General features: G+C 38.7%; 1 protein-coding gene across 1 annotated transcript in view; it reads right to left on the minus strand.

Annotated features, from left to right (window-relative positions):
• The window catches only part of HERC1 (HECT and RLD domain containing E3 ubiquitin protein ligase family member 1), a 231,092-nt gene that overhangs the window by 7,210 nt on the left and 208,627 nt on the right, over positions 1-15,255 (minus strand). The window contains exons 65-75 of the mRNA XM_053596078.1: positions 13,068-13,249; positions 12,248-12,403; positions 11,368-11,490; positions 10,208-10,310; positions 8,663-8,832; positions 6,937-7,075; positions 4,448-4,617; positions 2,968-3,137; positions 2,512-2,677; positions 1,323-1,399; positions 96-348 (exon numbers count right to left, since the gene is read on the minus strand). Of these exons, the coding sequence (XP_053452053.1) occupies positions 96-348; positions 1,323-1,399; positions 2,512-2,677; positions 2,968-3,137; positions 4,448-4,617; positions 6,937-7,075; positions 8,663-8,832; positions 10,208-10,310; positions 11,368-11,490; positions 12,248-12,403; positions 13,068-13,249 (1,709 nt within the window). The remainder of the gene's footprint in view (positions 1-95; positions 349-1,322; positions 1,400-2,511; positions 2,678-2,967; positions 3,138-4,447; positions 4,618-6,936; positions 7,076-8,662; positions 8,833-10,207; positions 10,311-11,367; positions 11,491-12,247; positions 12,404-13,067; positions 13,250-15,255) is intronic.

A 15,255-nucleotide genomic window follows, 5' to 3' on the forward strand; every position in this document is an offset into this window, starting at 1 on the left:
CAAGTGAAAGACCATGTCTGAATTTTATATAGAAAAACTGTAGTCTGTACATATAGGAAGCCAATACCAGGAGAAACGGACCAGCCAGGATTTACCTCATGGAAACTCTCCTCGGTAATCCCACTGTCTTCAATGTGAAGAATACTGTTGAGAGTCTGCACGTAGAGCAGATCCACCTCCTCCAGGTCCTCCAGGGTAAGCGGGACACAGCACAGCTGCTTCCACACCAGAGGAGCCAAGTGGAGGTCCAGAGGCTTCTTTGTGCGAATGGCAACCCCCATTAAAATTCCCAAAAACTTAAATTGCATTAAGTGTTCATCGAGGCAGGCAGAGGGGTTAAAAAGGAACCTATAGAATTAAAGAAAATACCTCAAACAAAATTTTCCTCATTTCTATTAGAAATAAGTTACCCACAACTTATTTATAGCTACAGCGTTAGTCTATGCCTGTGCTCTTCAATATGATAGCCATTTAGCTACATGTGACTATTTAAATTAATTAATTTTTTTAAATCCAGGCTTTTAGCTTTCTTAACCACATTCTGAGTGTTCAACAGCCACACGTGGACTGTGGCTACTGTTTTAGACAGCACAGGGACCATATTTTGAACTATTTTTAGCAAAATTATAAAAGAGCAAGCAAATGATCTTAAGCTCCCTGCTCCAGAATGCTGTTATTTTACTAAAATCATTTCATTAATTATTTATAAGTCTATGAAGCAGGATCTAAAATTCAAAATTTTGTATACCTAAGGATAATAAGTAATTGCAAATACTAAGTTCTGTGATTTGATAGCGCAATAAAGCCTTTTACTTAATTTTGTGCAGAAAAATTCATTAAAGGGAGCCTATGTGAGCCTTCAGAAAACAAAATGAATCAGGTTTCATGACGAAGTCTGTATTACCATTGAGTTAGTCTTGTAATAAATGCCAAGTCTTGATGAAAGTGCCTATTTCCTCATCTAAGAGAATAATGATAGTATCTATTCTTTAGGGTCATAATGAAGATTCAAAAGGATAAAATCCATAAAGTACTTAGAACAGTACCCGGTACACTCAATACATGGGTAGAAGTGAGCTATTATTATCCAGGGGTCCTCAAACTACAGCCCGCAGGCCACATGCGGCAATGTGATTGTATTTGTTCCCGTTTTGTTTTTTTACTTCAAAATAAGATATGTGCAGTGTGCATAGGAATTTGTTCATAGTTTCTTTTTTTTTTAAACTATGCTCTGGCCCTCCAACGGTCTGAGGGACGGTGAACTGGCCCCCTGTTTAAAAAGTTTGAGGACCCCTGTAATAAACACTTGCTGACTGCCATACCTGTCTCTATTGTATCCCACTTCTGCAGTAGCATTTGGCGAGGGTATAAGAAGGTCAACTACACCAGTTTCAAGTTCCTATGGAAAAAAGAAAAACATTTTTTGAGAAATAACAACCAAATACTTAAAGAAATGAATCAATTACATTAAAGACCATACTGAAAAGGGAATGTTTTGAGGAATTTATAATTCTATTTGATAACCAGCCATCTCCATACTTTATTTTTGTGGTTTTGATTTAAAATGAAATTAGGAAAAACCCCTTATCAAAAATGTCCTGCAGTATGAAAACCAAGATGAATGAGAAGGTCAGTATAAGAGTTAGGGGTAGTCAGTGATAAATGTTCGAGTGCAGGTGTCTTTTTGATGAAATAACTTCTTTTCCTTTGGGTAGATGCCCAACAGTGGGATTGCTGGACTGAATGGTAGGTCTACTTTTAGTTCTTTGAAAAATCTTCATATTATTTTCCATAGGGGTTGTACTGGTTTGTAGTCCCGCCAACAGTGTGTAAGTATAAGTGGTCTTCCTTCTCTACATCCATACCACCATCTGTTGTTTTGGAACTTTTTAATAAAAGCCATTCTAACAGGGAAAAAAAAAAAAAAAAGAGTTGGGGGTAGCTGTGAGTGAGTATAGTGATACTTCAAATAGACTCAATAAATGAGCCAAGCATTATTTTAGTCACAGGATTTATCAGAAAAGTCCTGATACTAGGCAAAGCTGGGAGGAGTAGAGCTGATCTGGAAGCAAAGCTGCCAATGATCAACTCAAAATGTGAACTGGTGTAACCTCTTAATACTTCTTTTTCTAATTTACCTAATTTTCTAAAAACTGCCTGGCAGTTTTACTTTGTTCTAAAAGCACCAGAATAAATCAAGCACATGGGTGGGTGTCCTGGATTTTTCTGTTACATAAATGTACATATGTGTGGTTGTTTCTTCTGCCAATATTATAGGACAACAGATGGTGAGTCATTGGTAGACGGCTAAGCACTGACATTTACTTACAGCAAAGCATTTCACAAACCACTACTCTAATTCACCTATATATCACTAATAGCATGACTTTGAGGCTTACAAACGCATCCTTGCTATATTTATAAAAACGTGCCCGACAGAATGATCACTGGAATAGCAAAATGGCCACTATCTGACTAGATGACACAGCAGGGGACACTGCATGAATATACCTGGCACATCTCTGTGATGGTGTCATCAAACACTCCTCCAGCGTCATCGGCCCCTTCTCCGACCAGCTTAACTTTCCACGCCCGGGAAGGGAGACGGAGGTCTGATGCATTCAATTTAACCACCTGTCTTGCTATTTGGACAAAGATGGGCTTACACTTCCGTCCTCTTCAAAAGAAAGGAAGAAAAAGGGAATGAAATATAACTCTCACCAACTTTTCCAAATCAACACAAAGATCACTTGCTATCTTCTCATCAGTGAATGAATGGGCCAGCTTAACAGCAGTCAAACACTGTGCTAGGTTCATTGTAACTACCCAGGTTAAGTACTATCACTACCTATGATACTTCGTAAGTGAGGAAGTGAAGGTTTATAGAGACGAATGTTAGTAATAACATTCATCCCCCCAAATCCCAGCTAGTTAGTGAAATATACATACATACATAAGTATGCTAACCTGGTTGATATCCTCTTTACAGTAATTTGAGGTCCATAGTTTTTACCCTGAACCATAGTTTTTCCTATGGAGCGCACCATTGGGAGAGTGTAGACTCTTGGGGCTAACAAAGGCCGAAGCTGTCCCTGTACAATGCCCCAAGTTCCAGCATTATAATGTGATGTGCTGTTCTGTAACAGAAAGTAAGGTTATCAGAAACGGTATAATCTAATCTAAATCTTATTTAAAAGAAATAACACTTCTTATTTTAAAAACACATATTCTTTTTGAAATGTACTTTAAAAAAGTATACACCTGGTTATTTGTAACTATTAATAACTTTTATAACTTTTTTTTTTGGTTGAGACAGAGTCTCACTTTACCACCCTCAGTAGAGTGCCATGGTATCACACAGCTCACAACAACCTCTAGCTCTTGGGCTTAGCCAATTCTCTTGCCTGAGCCTCCTGAGTAGCTGGGACTACAGGCGCCTACCACAATGCCCGGCTATTTTTTTGTTGCAGTTTGGCCAGGGCTGGGTTTGAACCCACCACCCTAAGTATATGGGGCCGGCGCCCTACTCACCGAGCCACAGGCGCCGCCCTGTAACTATTAATAACTTTTAAAAATATTTTTTTCTCATAAAATAATTACTATTTTTAAAAACCTTAGAAAATAAAAGGACACACACAAGCACGCAGAGAGAATGATCCATAATCCCACCTTACAGATACAGCTCCATTACCACTTTGATTTACCTCCTTCCAGTTTTCTACTGGGAGTACATATACATTTTTTCACATTGTTGAGATCATACTGTTTATATAATTTTGAGCTGTTTTTCTCACTTAACTTTATATCATAAACATTTCTCCAACAAATCACAGTTTGCAAACACTGTTCAGTGCTGCTTAGTATTCTCTGCCTGGTTGATGATCTCACAGTGATTTGTCTGATCTCTCACATGCTCCATGACTGGGTACCGGAAGCATTTTTGATTAACAGTTTTACAAACTTACACACACTTTGGCAGGCATGCCTATACATTAAACACACACATACCCATAAATAAAAAATTTCCTCTACTTTCCCCCCCAGAATACTCATTTGTAAGAAGAGAAGAAAGTATCCTAAATTTCTCAGATTCATTTATATAACAACCTTGACTATGGTTCTAATGGCTTTGTGTGCTTAAATTTTAAAATCAGATATTAGACTTTGTAGAAATACATAACATGCTTAGCCATTTATACTTCCTCAAATTCTGGACAAACCAAAACACAGAAGGAGTATCACTTTGTGTCCAGCAGCATGATGACTAATATCTGGACTGTCCCTAAAAGAGCAATAAAATGGGAATAGAACTGTTGTCTTTCTGCTTCTCTTGGGTGCTAAGAGTAAAGAAAGTATTAGCCATGCAAGAACCTCCCCAAGGCCATGAGAAAGGCCCTGGGGCCTGGTGAGCATGTCGCAGACACTGCTTACTAAGCTGGTCTGTTACCTGGTTGTTGGGGCTGAGGTTCAGTAGCCTCCAGGACGAGTACATGAGGTCGGAGAAGTGGTAAAGCAGCCGGAGCCTGGCCCGCACGGTGTGGATGCTCACCTCTCTCAGTGCTCCGTACTGGGGGGGCACTGCGTCAGGCAGGCCCAGCTGCAGAGGAACTGACACACCTGCTCAGAAAGCAAATAAGCACTTGTGAAGGAAAATAAATGTACAGCTTTCACTTTTCATATTTTGAAAAACTGTAAACACACAATTATACAATGGATACCCATACCCACCCCCTAAATCATGTAATTAATATTTTGCTATATTTGCTTTTTCCTATGTGTATCTATTCCTCTATCCATCAATTCATCTTAGTTTTTTTGACGTATCTGTGTTGGTTTTTACATGTCTTATTTATCATTATGGAAACCTGGTCTTTTCTCCTTTGGTTTCCCATTTAACAATAGGACGTAAGCAGTTCCTTCACATGCATACACAAAGTAAGCTGAGTTCTTCCTTTCACATTTAATAATTGTCATTTTCATGATAATGCAAAGTGTGGGCAAGGACCAGATAGGCAGTTCTGGAAAATGTGAATGGGCAACTTAGCAGAGCCACCTCCCATACTCACTAGGGATCTGAAAAAAGTAGCTGTGACAGAATGAAAGATAAGGATGCATGATTCATGAAGGTTTTATGCTGCAATGATAGATCTGTAAGAAGCAAAGACTGCAGGGACTACATCCATGGCTACTCTGCTACAAAACATATAAAAGAGTAAAAACAAGATATGAACTACGTGAGTTTCCCGTAGATAAAGATATGTACAGTTCTATTCCCACTACTGGTTTTTGTTTTGTTGTTTTGCAGACAGGGTGCCATTCTGTTGCCTAGACTGGAGTGCTATGGTATAATCACGGCTCACCAGAGCCTCAAACTCCCGGGCTCAAGCAAGCCTCCTGCCTCAGCCTCCCAAGTAGCTGGGACTATAGGTACCTGCCACCCTGCCCAGTTAATTTTTGTTTTTTGTTCCACTATGTTGCCTAGGCTAGTCTTGAATTCCTGACCTCAATTGATTCTGCCTCAGCCTCCTAAAGTGCTGGGATTATAGGTGTAAGCTACCATGCCTAGCCAATTCCTACCACTCTTAATATTAGCTAACATTTACTGAGTATTTCCTATGTGCGTGATTCACTTACTTCTAAGTATTTAGAAATACTTCTATAGTTTTTTCACAGTATTACTCTCATTTTACAGACAAAAAAACTAAGTCTCAAGGTCACTCAGATCATATATGGAGGAGCTGGGATTCAACACCAGCAATGTGGTCCCAGAGTATGAACCTTTAATTGCCATATTCTATATAGCCTTCTGTCCTGAAGAAGATGTGAAATTCCTCTGAAGCCACTCAATACCTGAAATTGTCAGTAAGTAGGTAGCACTGCTCACTCTTGATTCTGTTAACTGTTAATAGAAATCATCTCTTGCTTGTTCGGAATCTACCTGGCAGTCCCACCTTGATTTCTTAGTGTATCTAAGAGAAAAAAAATCTCTATGGAGAGTCTTCCCGAAAGACTTGTGGCTAAGAATTAGAGAAGTTAGCAAAAGGGGAAGAAAATGCTGAGCTCTCACACACAAGGTTGCTTCAGAGAAATTCTAGTGCCTTAGAAACCAGAGGATGTTAGAAAGAAAGGGCTTGAGAGCCTAAATAAGAAATAGCCCAAATATGAAGAAATAAGTAACAATGGTAAATGCCATAATTAAGGTAAAGTTTACATTTGTGGGGAATGGAAGATGTATCCTATCAGAAGGGGTCCACAGTTGGGTGTTAAGTATGTAATTATGCATTATATTTTTCTTTAAATCTTTTTGTAGGTCTATAAGGATTTTTTAATAAATAAGAAGTAAAAGAAATAAGAAGCAGCTACAAACAGCCCACTAGTCCTGCTACATGTAGAGTAAAATGTCAGCCAGTGCACAGACATCAAGTTTCAAATGGTTAACTAGGGTGAAGAATTTGATATATGGTCTCAGGACTTTTAATCTTTATTCCTGGCGGTGCCTGTGGCTCAATGGCTGGCCCCATATGCCGGAGATGGTGGGTTTAAACCCAGCCCCAGCCAAAAAAAAACAAAAACAAACAAACAAAAAAAAAATCTTTATTCCTAATAATGGGCCTTATAATGCTATAATCTGTCATTTTTTTAATATATAAAAATGCTTAATCGTTCCTCTAAAATTATACATTTTTGCTTGCATAAATAATATGTTTTCTTCCTTTGGGAGTGCAGAGAGAGTCTGCTTCATACTGAAGTCAGCAGCAGAAATGCCTGCTATTAATGAACTTATAGTGCTAGTATCACAAAGAATGCTTTGGTTTTGTGTGGGAGGCTTATTGGTTTCAAAATAATGTTGGATGTACTTTGGAACTGGCAAGCAGACAGTGCAGTGGGGTATTGCTAAAAGAGAAGCAGCAGGAGCACGGATATTTCATTCCTCACCTGGTGCTCTTGGCGGCACAGGTGGTGCTGTCCATGCGGCACTGTGGCAGCGGCCAGCCGAGATCTGCCGAATGTTTTTACCTTGTAGAACTGTTACCAAGGTTGGTTCTCGAACATGGTTGGTGTGGCCTAGGCCCAACTGGGAATAAATTAAAAATACACAGAGATTCAATTAGAAAGAGGAAGGGAGAAAGTCAAAGTGAGATGGTAACAGATATAAATAAGTTAATATCTGTACCAAGTATCAGCATCAATAATGAAATAAATTCTGATTTTCTTTATCATAAAAGTCCTCAGAGTTCAGACTGTCTCCCAAAACCTAAGTTGCAACAAAGCCATTCCAAATCTAGCAGATGAGTCTTGGTGATTGAACACATCCTTTTCTGAAAAAGCAATGACTTCTTGGAATGTTAAAAAGTAACAGAATGATCTACAGAGAATTTACTTAAAACACAATGATTTCTGCCTAACAATAAATGCAAATAAAAACATACATGGAAGGGCGCTGTTATCTCCAGATCTCTGTTCTTAGGGTCTCACTGGGATAGCCCAGTGTTTCAGCAGCTAAGCACCCCAATGTCATTAGGAAGAATCATGTCTTGGTACCACCAGAGTATTCCCAAGGTTTCTTTGACATTAACTCTCTGGCTTCTGTTAATGTAGTGATAAGGACACTACAGGCAGCCAAACTGAAGCTACTATGAATAATGCCAGATCATTAAACTAAGGATCCCTTGGCCTAGGATAAGCCAGACTCAGAGAGGGCTTACAGAAGAAGGGGAGATGGTTCTGGATGCGGGAAAGCCTCTGTCATAGCAGACATCTCAAACACCTCCAACCAAGATCTCTCCTTCCTCCATGGACAGAGGAGGCTGAACCTTTTGAGTCTTTTCTCAACTTCTGAGAGGCTTAGCTGACTCCTCTAAATAATGGGGGTGACAACTTCCCAGATCAACTAATGCTCCCAAGGTCTAATCTTATGTATTACAGTAATAACAGTGACAATGACAGCAGCAAATACATAGTGCTGTTTACTATGTGCCAGGCATAGTGGCTTATACTTGTAATCCTAGCACGCTGGGAGGCCAACGCAGGTAGATTGCTTGAGCTTGGGAGTTTGAGACCAGCCTGAGCAAGAGCAAGATCCCGTCTCTACTAAAAATAAAAAAAATTAACTGGGCATTGTGTTGGATGCCTGTAATCCCAGCTACTCAGGAGGCTGAGGCAAGAGGATTGCTGGAACCTATGAGTTTGAGGTTGCTGTGAGCTATGAAGCCACAGCACTTTAACCAGGGTGCAATGTGAGACTCTTGTCTGTCTCAAAAAAAAAAAAATAGTAGTATTTTTTTAGTATTTTTGGCACCCTACTCACTGAGCTACAGGCACCAAGTCAAAAAAAATTTTTTTTAATTAAAATAAAAATTTTTAAAGTGTGTGTAGACACACACATACACATTCCTCAGTTGATCTTATTTACTCTGCTATATTGCCAGAATTTTTTTTATTGCCAGATTTTAAAAAAAATCATGGTATAATACTTCCTTGGCCACAATTAAGACACAGAGAGCTACATAACTAGACTCACAAAACAATCAGTCCCGTGGCAAAGTGATGTGCTTAGAGCTTAGTGTTAGACATTGTGAGTTTCCTAGCTTATCCCTTTCCCAAATGAGGAACACTGTCAGATTTTTAGAATATGAGAGCAGCCAGAAAGATAAATACTTACCTGTCCTTCTGAATTGCTCCCCCAGGCATACACATCTCCATTTGATGCCAAAGCAAGTGTGTGTTCAGCTCCAACTGCTATATCTTCAATGACCACTCCAGCCAGGACAGGAATTTGCTGTGGTCGATTGTGATTGCGAGCACGCCCCTCTGGCAAGCCTATCAAGCGATCTGAAAAAAACAGCAAGAGGAAATGTTATGGATGGCATATTACAGTCTTTTTATATTTTCTAATCAATCCTTTAACTTTTGTGGTAGAATAGCAATTGCATATGTAATTCGTTGGGGGTAAAAGCTGCTATTCTGGCAGGGTACACCAGATTTTGAATAAATAAAAATTTTAAAGCTGTTTCTTTATAAAATGTCACAGTCTCCTTATTCACAAACGGAAAGAAAACCAAATCAAACTTCCATCCAACCTCTCCCCTTATGCCAAACTTCTACAATGTGCTAGATAGTGCCTGAGGCTCAATGTCTTCTAGGACCATTTGGCCGGTTCACCTTTTGCAGCCTAACTTCACTTTCAATGCTACACTGAAATCATACTCTTAAAAGTTGTTGCCTAACCGCAGGGGCCTTTTCTTAGGCCCAAGGGAACACCATGTATCCTTTTGATAATGTGGCCTCAGCCCCTCCTATCTCTCATAGACTCTGCTCACCAGCTACCTCTCTTACCACTCTTACAAAGCCAACTTTCCCCAACCCTCTTCCTCTGCTCACCTTCTCTTTACTCACATTCCCTAGAGTCCTCTATACTCCCTGCCTGTTTCTTAGATCCTTTTAATAAGTGTTTAACTACTACCATTATGCAGTTATAATGTCCCAAACCTACATCTCCATAACCATTTTTCTTTTGAATTCCAGATTCAAATTCTCAATGGCCTGCTGGACATTTCGATATAGTCGGCCCCATTCAACATAACTAAAACTAAGCTCTTTCACCCTTCCCCACAAAACAGTAAATGTCCTCAGTTATTGACGTCAATGTTCTTCCACAACTAGAAACTTCAGTCATGGTTTACTTCTTCCCCTTCCTCACTCCTGTCTCACATACCTCTCAGCCCCTTGAACTAGCCAAGAAGTTCCACTAAAGGTGACTATATTGCCAATAAGTCTCACCGTGAATGCTTGAGTTAGGAGGCTACTCAAGATTTAAACCATGAATGTCTATGAATTCCTCCAATTCCTAAGATCTGTAGCCCTGATTTCTAGAAAGAACACAGAAGAGCTCTAGAGGTCAAGGTAGTATTTTTGGCAGCGTGTCGGAGACAGTAGAAAGGAGGAAGGGAGGGACCTTGGCAGGAACTCTTCTATCAAGAGTGAAGTCTCCTCTACATAAGGAGACTTAATGGGAAGGGAAGGTTGTCCTTACAAAAATGTTCATAAAAGCAAAATAGAAAAATAGCTAGTGAGTAATGGTTAGAGTGGCTACTTGCCACCCAGAACAAAAAAAGACTTGATTTAGTTTTCTGTACCACTGGAAGGTAAATGTTTCCATAATGCATGTATACACAAAACAAGCAATGTAATCTGAAAAATGCCTTACCTTGACCAAAAGTATACACATGACCATCTTTGGTTAAAGCAACAGAAAACTGAGTTCCACAAGCAACCTTTTTTATTCCAATTCCACAAAGGATATCAACTTTCTGCAAAATAAAAGTATAAGGCACAAATTTTAAAAAGGAAAATAAAAACACTCCTGAATTTTTGCCTATTGGCACGTATAAAGAAATATCTTTCAGTAAAAAACTAATAGTCACCTACCTATTCCATCCAAATCCACACTCCGAAAAGTTATTTTCTCCTACTGTTGTAAAAACTAGCTGAATTTAGGGGAGGGAGTATACAGGTGCAGAGGCGGGGGATATTTCTAGAACCCTATGTGAAGGAGCAGCATTCTCTGGGCAAGAGTTTCAAAGGGAAACTCCTGTTAAAAAAAGAAAAAAACACTGCAACACCATTTAAAGCCATGGCCTACTCCCTGTTAAACTATTTTAACTTTCACAGGTGACAATAACTGCTTTATATGTTCCCCAGAGAAGGCTTTCCTACTTCTCTGAATATTAACTAGTCTAGCCATCAAGATGTCACAGATAACATAGAATGGTTAATCTAAAGCTGACTATAAATTGAAGATATGTAAATCATGCTGCTGATAAAATCTGTCAGGAAAATCCTCATGGAAGAATTGCATAGGAAGTCTTCTGCAGAGTCAAGAAAGCTTCTCTAATTTGAAAACTAGCTTTTAATTATTTGTTTCTGCACTTATATTTCCTGTAATTGTTTTTTAAAAGGAGATGCATACCTATATAATTCAATGGTAATAATAAGCCACAATAGCAGCTATAAGCAGAGGATTACAAAGGATCACTCATGGTTTTACCTCCATAAGATGCCCTGGAGATAAGTTTCTACCTATTCCTCTCTGCTGCGTTTGGAGGTAAATTTGGTGTTCAGCCCCTCTAGGGAAACCAGCAGCTTATCCTTGCTATCCTTATTTTTACATCCAATTTAGTTATTAACAGCTTATTTAAAATCAAGACCTAGGATGCTGGGGATTCAAGCATGAGCAACAGAAGCTTCTAAACTTCATTATAAATTACCAAAAATATTAAAGGTAAATTATTTTCAACTAAAGTAAGTACTGACATAAATGAAAACCATTTTTGTTGTCTGAAAAGTTACTCTAAAAGATACACTGACCTGAGGTGAGGATTTTGCCGTAGAATTTCCTAAGCCTAGTTTTCCATAGTCACCATCTCCAAAAGCCCAGACCATGGTGCCATCTGCTGACACAGCCAATGTGTGGTTTAAGCCACAAGCCACCTGGGGAAATAACAAGGTATATGGTAAGACAAACCACAAGACTTAAAACACATACCCCTGTTTCTAGGACCCTTTTTCTCCATTGCAGTGAAAAACTTGGCCATCTTTCTAAAGATTTTTATTGGCTTCACAGCATACTACAAATGTGAACCAAAATATGTCAATTAGAAATAATTCCTAATGTCTACAAAGAACTTTTTTCTTTAAGGTAAAATCTTTCAAATATCTGTAGCTAACTCAGAACAAGACAGTATAAAATATAGGAGAGGAAGTACGTATGACTCAAAAATACTCATTTACACTAGATAATATCTATGGACCGATACAGAAAAAGACAAAAGTATCTTATCTTCTTGTTAAGAGATACTCTTAATGTATATAGGACAGAGGTAATTACTGCTTAACAGTAGTTCAGCCATCCAACTCAAGGCTACCAGACGGAGAGGGACCACAAATACCTGTACTGTTTAAAGGTTTTGTAGCAAGTAATATTAGTACTTTATAAAGGGCCTTTAAAACATATTCACATCCTGAAATAAGCATTTTGTGTGTTTGTTGTATAACCAAACATAGAGACTTAAAATACAAATTTCATATAGAGGAAACAAATAACAAATTATTAATTGGACCATACAAAATGTACATCAGGTTAAACACAATTGGCAATACTGGTCTTCTTGAAAGTAGAGTGTCTGTCTTCACATAAAGGAAAAGGGAACTACAATTAGCTGGAAGATTTTATTCACTTACTCCATACCTGTCCAATCTGATATCCCTCCAGTGCAGTCACTCTCTCCGGGAGTTTTTTGTTAGAGGTGTTTCCAAGACCTAGACGACCATAGTCACCATTCCCAAAAGTAAACAGCTTGCCATCTGAAGTTACCACTGCTGAATGCTTGAAGCCACAAGACATCTAAAACAGAACCAAGGAGAAAAAAAAAATTTAACAGAGCTTACTAAAAAAAGGTAAATGTTTTAGTTATTAATGCTAGCAATAAAGTTTTTTTTTACATAAACGTCACTGAAAACTCAGGATCTTCAAGACTAGTGTATTCTACCTGCCCCAAGTGACTCTCCTGTTCCCAGGTCTGATTTATATCAACAGCCTCAGGAAGACCAAACAGCACACCTTAGAATTACTAATAACTACTCTTCAGCTGTGTACAGATGACCTTACTAGACTAAAGGAGAAAATTAATGGGGAAAATTTTTGTAAACCTTAAGGTGCTATGCAATTTTACAGTTTTATTTTAGATCACTAATCTATTTTCTAGAAAATGCATATGGACTTAGCTTTTGTAACAAAAACCAAACTCCACATGGTTTCTTCCAAAGGCCCACAGCACCCTAGCCTGGCCCACCAAGCTGGCTCAGGAAAAAAAAAATCCCATTCTAACACAAAGCCCATTTAAACTTCTGATAAGCTCAACAGAAAATTTGAACATCTAAAACCATTGACTCTCTTGTAATCATTGTGTAATATATTTTTACTATATTTTCTGTTGCCTAAATTCAAGATCGCTCTTCAACAACTAGTATATTCATTCAAAGGCAAACTCATTCATATCCTGCCTGACCTGTACCACTTCTTCTCCTTGTAAGGCCTCGATCTGCCTGGGCCGTCGCTGCCTGTCGCTGTTCCCGTGGCCAAGTTTACCATAGTCACCATCTCCCCAACTAAAAACCTCACCACTTTCAGTCAGGGCCATCGAGTGCCCATCAGAACCACAGGAAGTCACCAGCTGGGTCACCACAAAGCCTGGAACAAAGCAGAAACCCAAAGGAGTCACTGGATGTTAAAAACTCTCCTCTTCACTTGCAGTTGCTATTGAATACCCTCAAAATTAAAAAACACCAAAATGGTACTACAGAAATAAGAATAACTTATGTAGTTTTAAATAAAATTTGGCTAAAATTAAACTTATTTAGTTTAAATAAAATTTGGCGATAAACAATCTAGTGCAAACCTAGCAAATCTGAGAGCAGTCATAAAATAATGAAGATGACAAGGAAAATGAGGCAGATAATAGCAACAAGTATAGGCATTTGCCTATGTTCCAGCCACTCCTATAAATGTTTTACATGGATAATCTAATTGTCTATTTTCACATAGGAAATATGGTTATTAATCTATAAGGCAAATACTTGTTTTATTTTGTTTTAAAAATTTTTTTTTTTTTAGCTAAGATCTTTTATTGTCAGACTTTCTGCAAGGCAACAACTTCCCATGGTTGTGCATAAGGGATAAGGTAGATTTCTTTTTTCTTTGTGGGTAGACTTAGTTGGTCCAAGTCTTTTATTATTTAGAGACAAGGTATTCCTCTGTTACCTGAGCTGGAGTGCAATAGCACTATCGTAGCTCCCTGCATCCTCAAATTCCTGAACTCAAGCGATTCTCCTAATCAGCCTCCCAAGTAGTTGGAACTATAGGCACCCACTATCACAGAAGGGTAATTTTTTTTTTTTTTTTAAATTTCAGGTTAATGTGAGGATATAAGCAACCAGGTCAAAATATTTGATTTTGTTAGGTAGAGTCCCTCTTGTGGTTATGTCCTGTACTCAAAAGGTGTGCCAAATAACCCCATACCATGCCCATTCAGTGGGAACACACCACCCTACCTCCCCTCTCCTCCTCCCTCATTACCTCTCCCCATAATTTGAACTGAAATGAATTTTTCTCCTATGCATCAGATCATCTACTAGCTTCATATTAGCATTGAGTACACTGGGTAATAGCTTTTCCATTCTTGTGATACTTTACTAAGAAGAATGTGTTTCAATTCTATCCAGGATATTACAAAAGATGTGAAGTCACCATTTTTTTTATGGCTGAACAGTATTCCATGGTATACATGTACATATACCATAATTTGTTAATCCATTCCTGAGTTGATGGGCATTTAGGTTGTTTCCACATCTCGGTGATTGTAAATTGAGCTGCAATAAACAATCTAGTGTAAATGTCCTTATGATAAAATGATTTTTTTCTTGGGCAGCGCCTGTAGCTCAGTGGGTAGGGCGCAGGCCCCATATACCAAGGGTGGCAGGTTCAAACCTGGTCCTGGCCAAACTGCAACAAAAAAATAGCCGGGCGTTGTGGTGGGCGCCTGTAGTCACAGCTGCTCGGGAGGCTGAGGCAAGAGAATCGCGTAAGCCAAAGAGTTAGAGGTTGCTGTGAGCCGTGTGAAGTCATGGCACTCTACCTGAGGACGGTACAGTGAGACTCTGTCTCTAAAAAAAAAAAAAAAAGATTTTTTTCTTTTGGGGAGCTGTAGTGGGATTACAGGGTCAAATGGGAGATCTAATTTGAGTTCTTTGAGGATTCTCCATACTTCTTTCCAAAGAGGCTGTATTAGTTTGCAGTCCCACCAACAGTATAAAAGTGTTCCCTTCTCTCCACATCTGCAGTTTTGGGACTTTGTGATGTGGGCTAATCTTACTGGGGTTAGGTGGTATCTCAGGGTTTTAATTCCCATTGCTCTGATTAGGGACAATGAGTATTTTTTCACACATTTGTTAGCCATTCATCTGTCTTCCTTAGACAAGGTTCTGTTCATGTCTCTTGCCCAGTGATAGACAGGACTGTTTACTTTTTTTTTTGTTGATTAATTTGAATTCTCTGTAGAACCTAGTTATCAAGCTTTTGTCAGATTTGTAATATGCAAATATATTTTCTCATTCTGAAGGTTGTCTATTTGCTTTGGTTGTTGGTCCTTTAGTGGTGCAGAAGCTTTTCAGTTTAATTAAGTTCCATTTATTTATTTT

The sequence above is a fragment of the Nycticebus coucang genome, chromosome 6, assembly GCF_027406575.1.
Source record: "Nycticebus coucang isolate mNycCou1 chromosome 6, mNycCou1.pri, whole genome shotgun sequence".
In the NCBI taxonomy this organism is placed as follows: domain Eukaryota; kingdom Metazoa; phylum Chordata; class Mammalia; order Primates; family Lorisidae; genus Nycticebus; species Nycticebus coucang.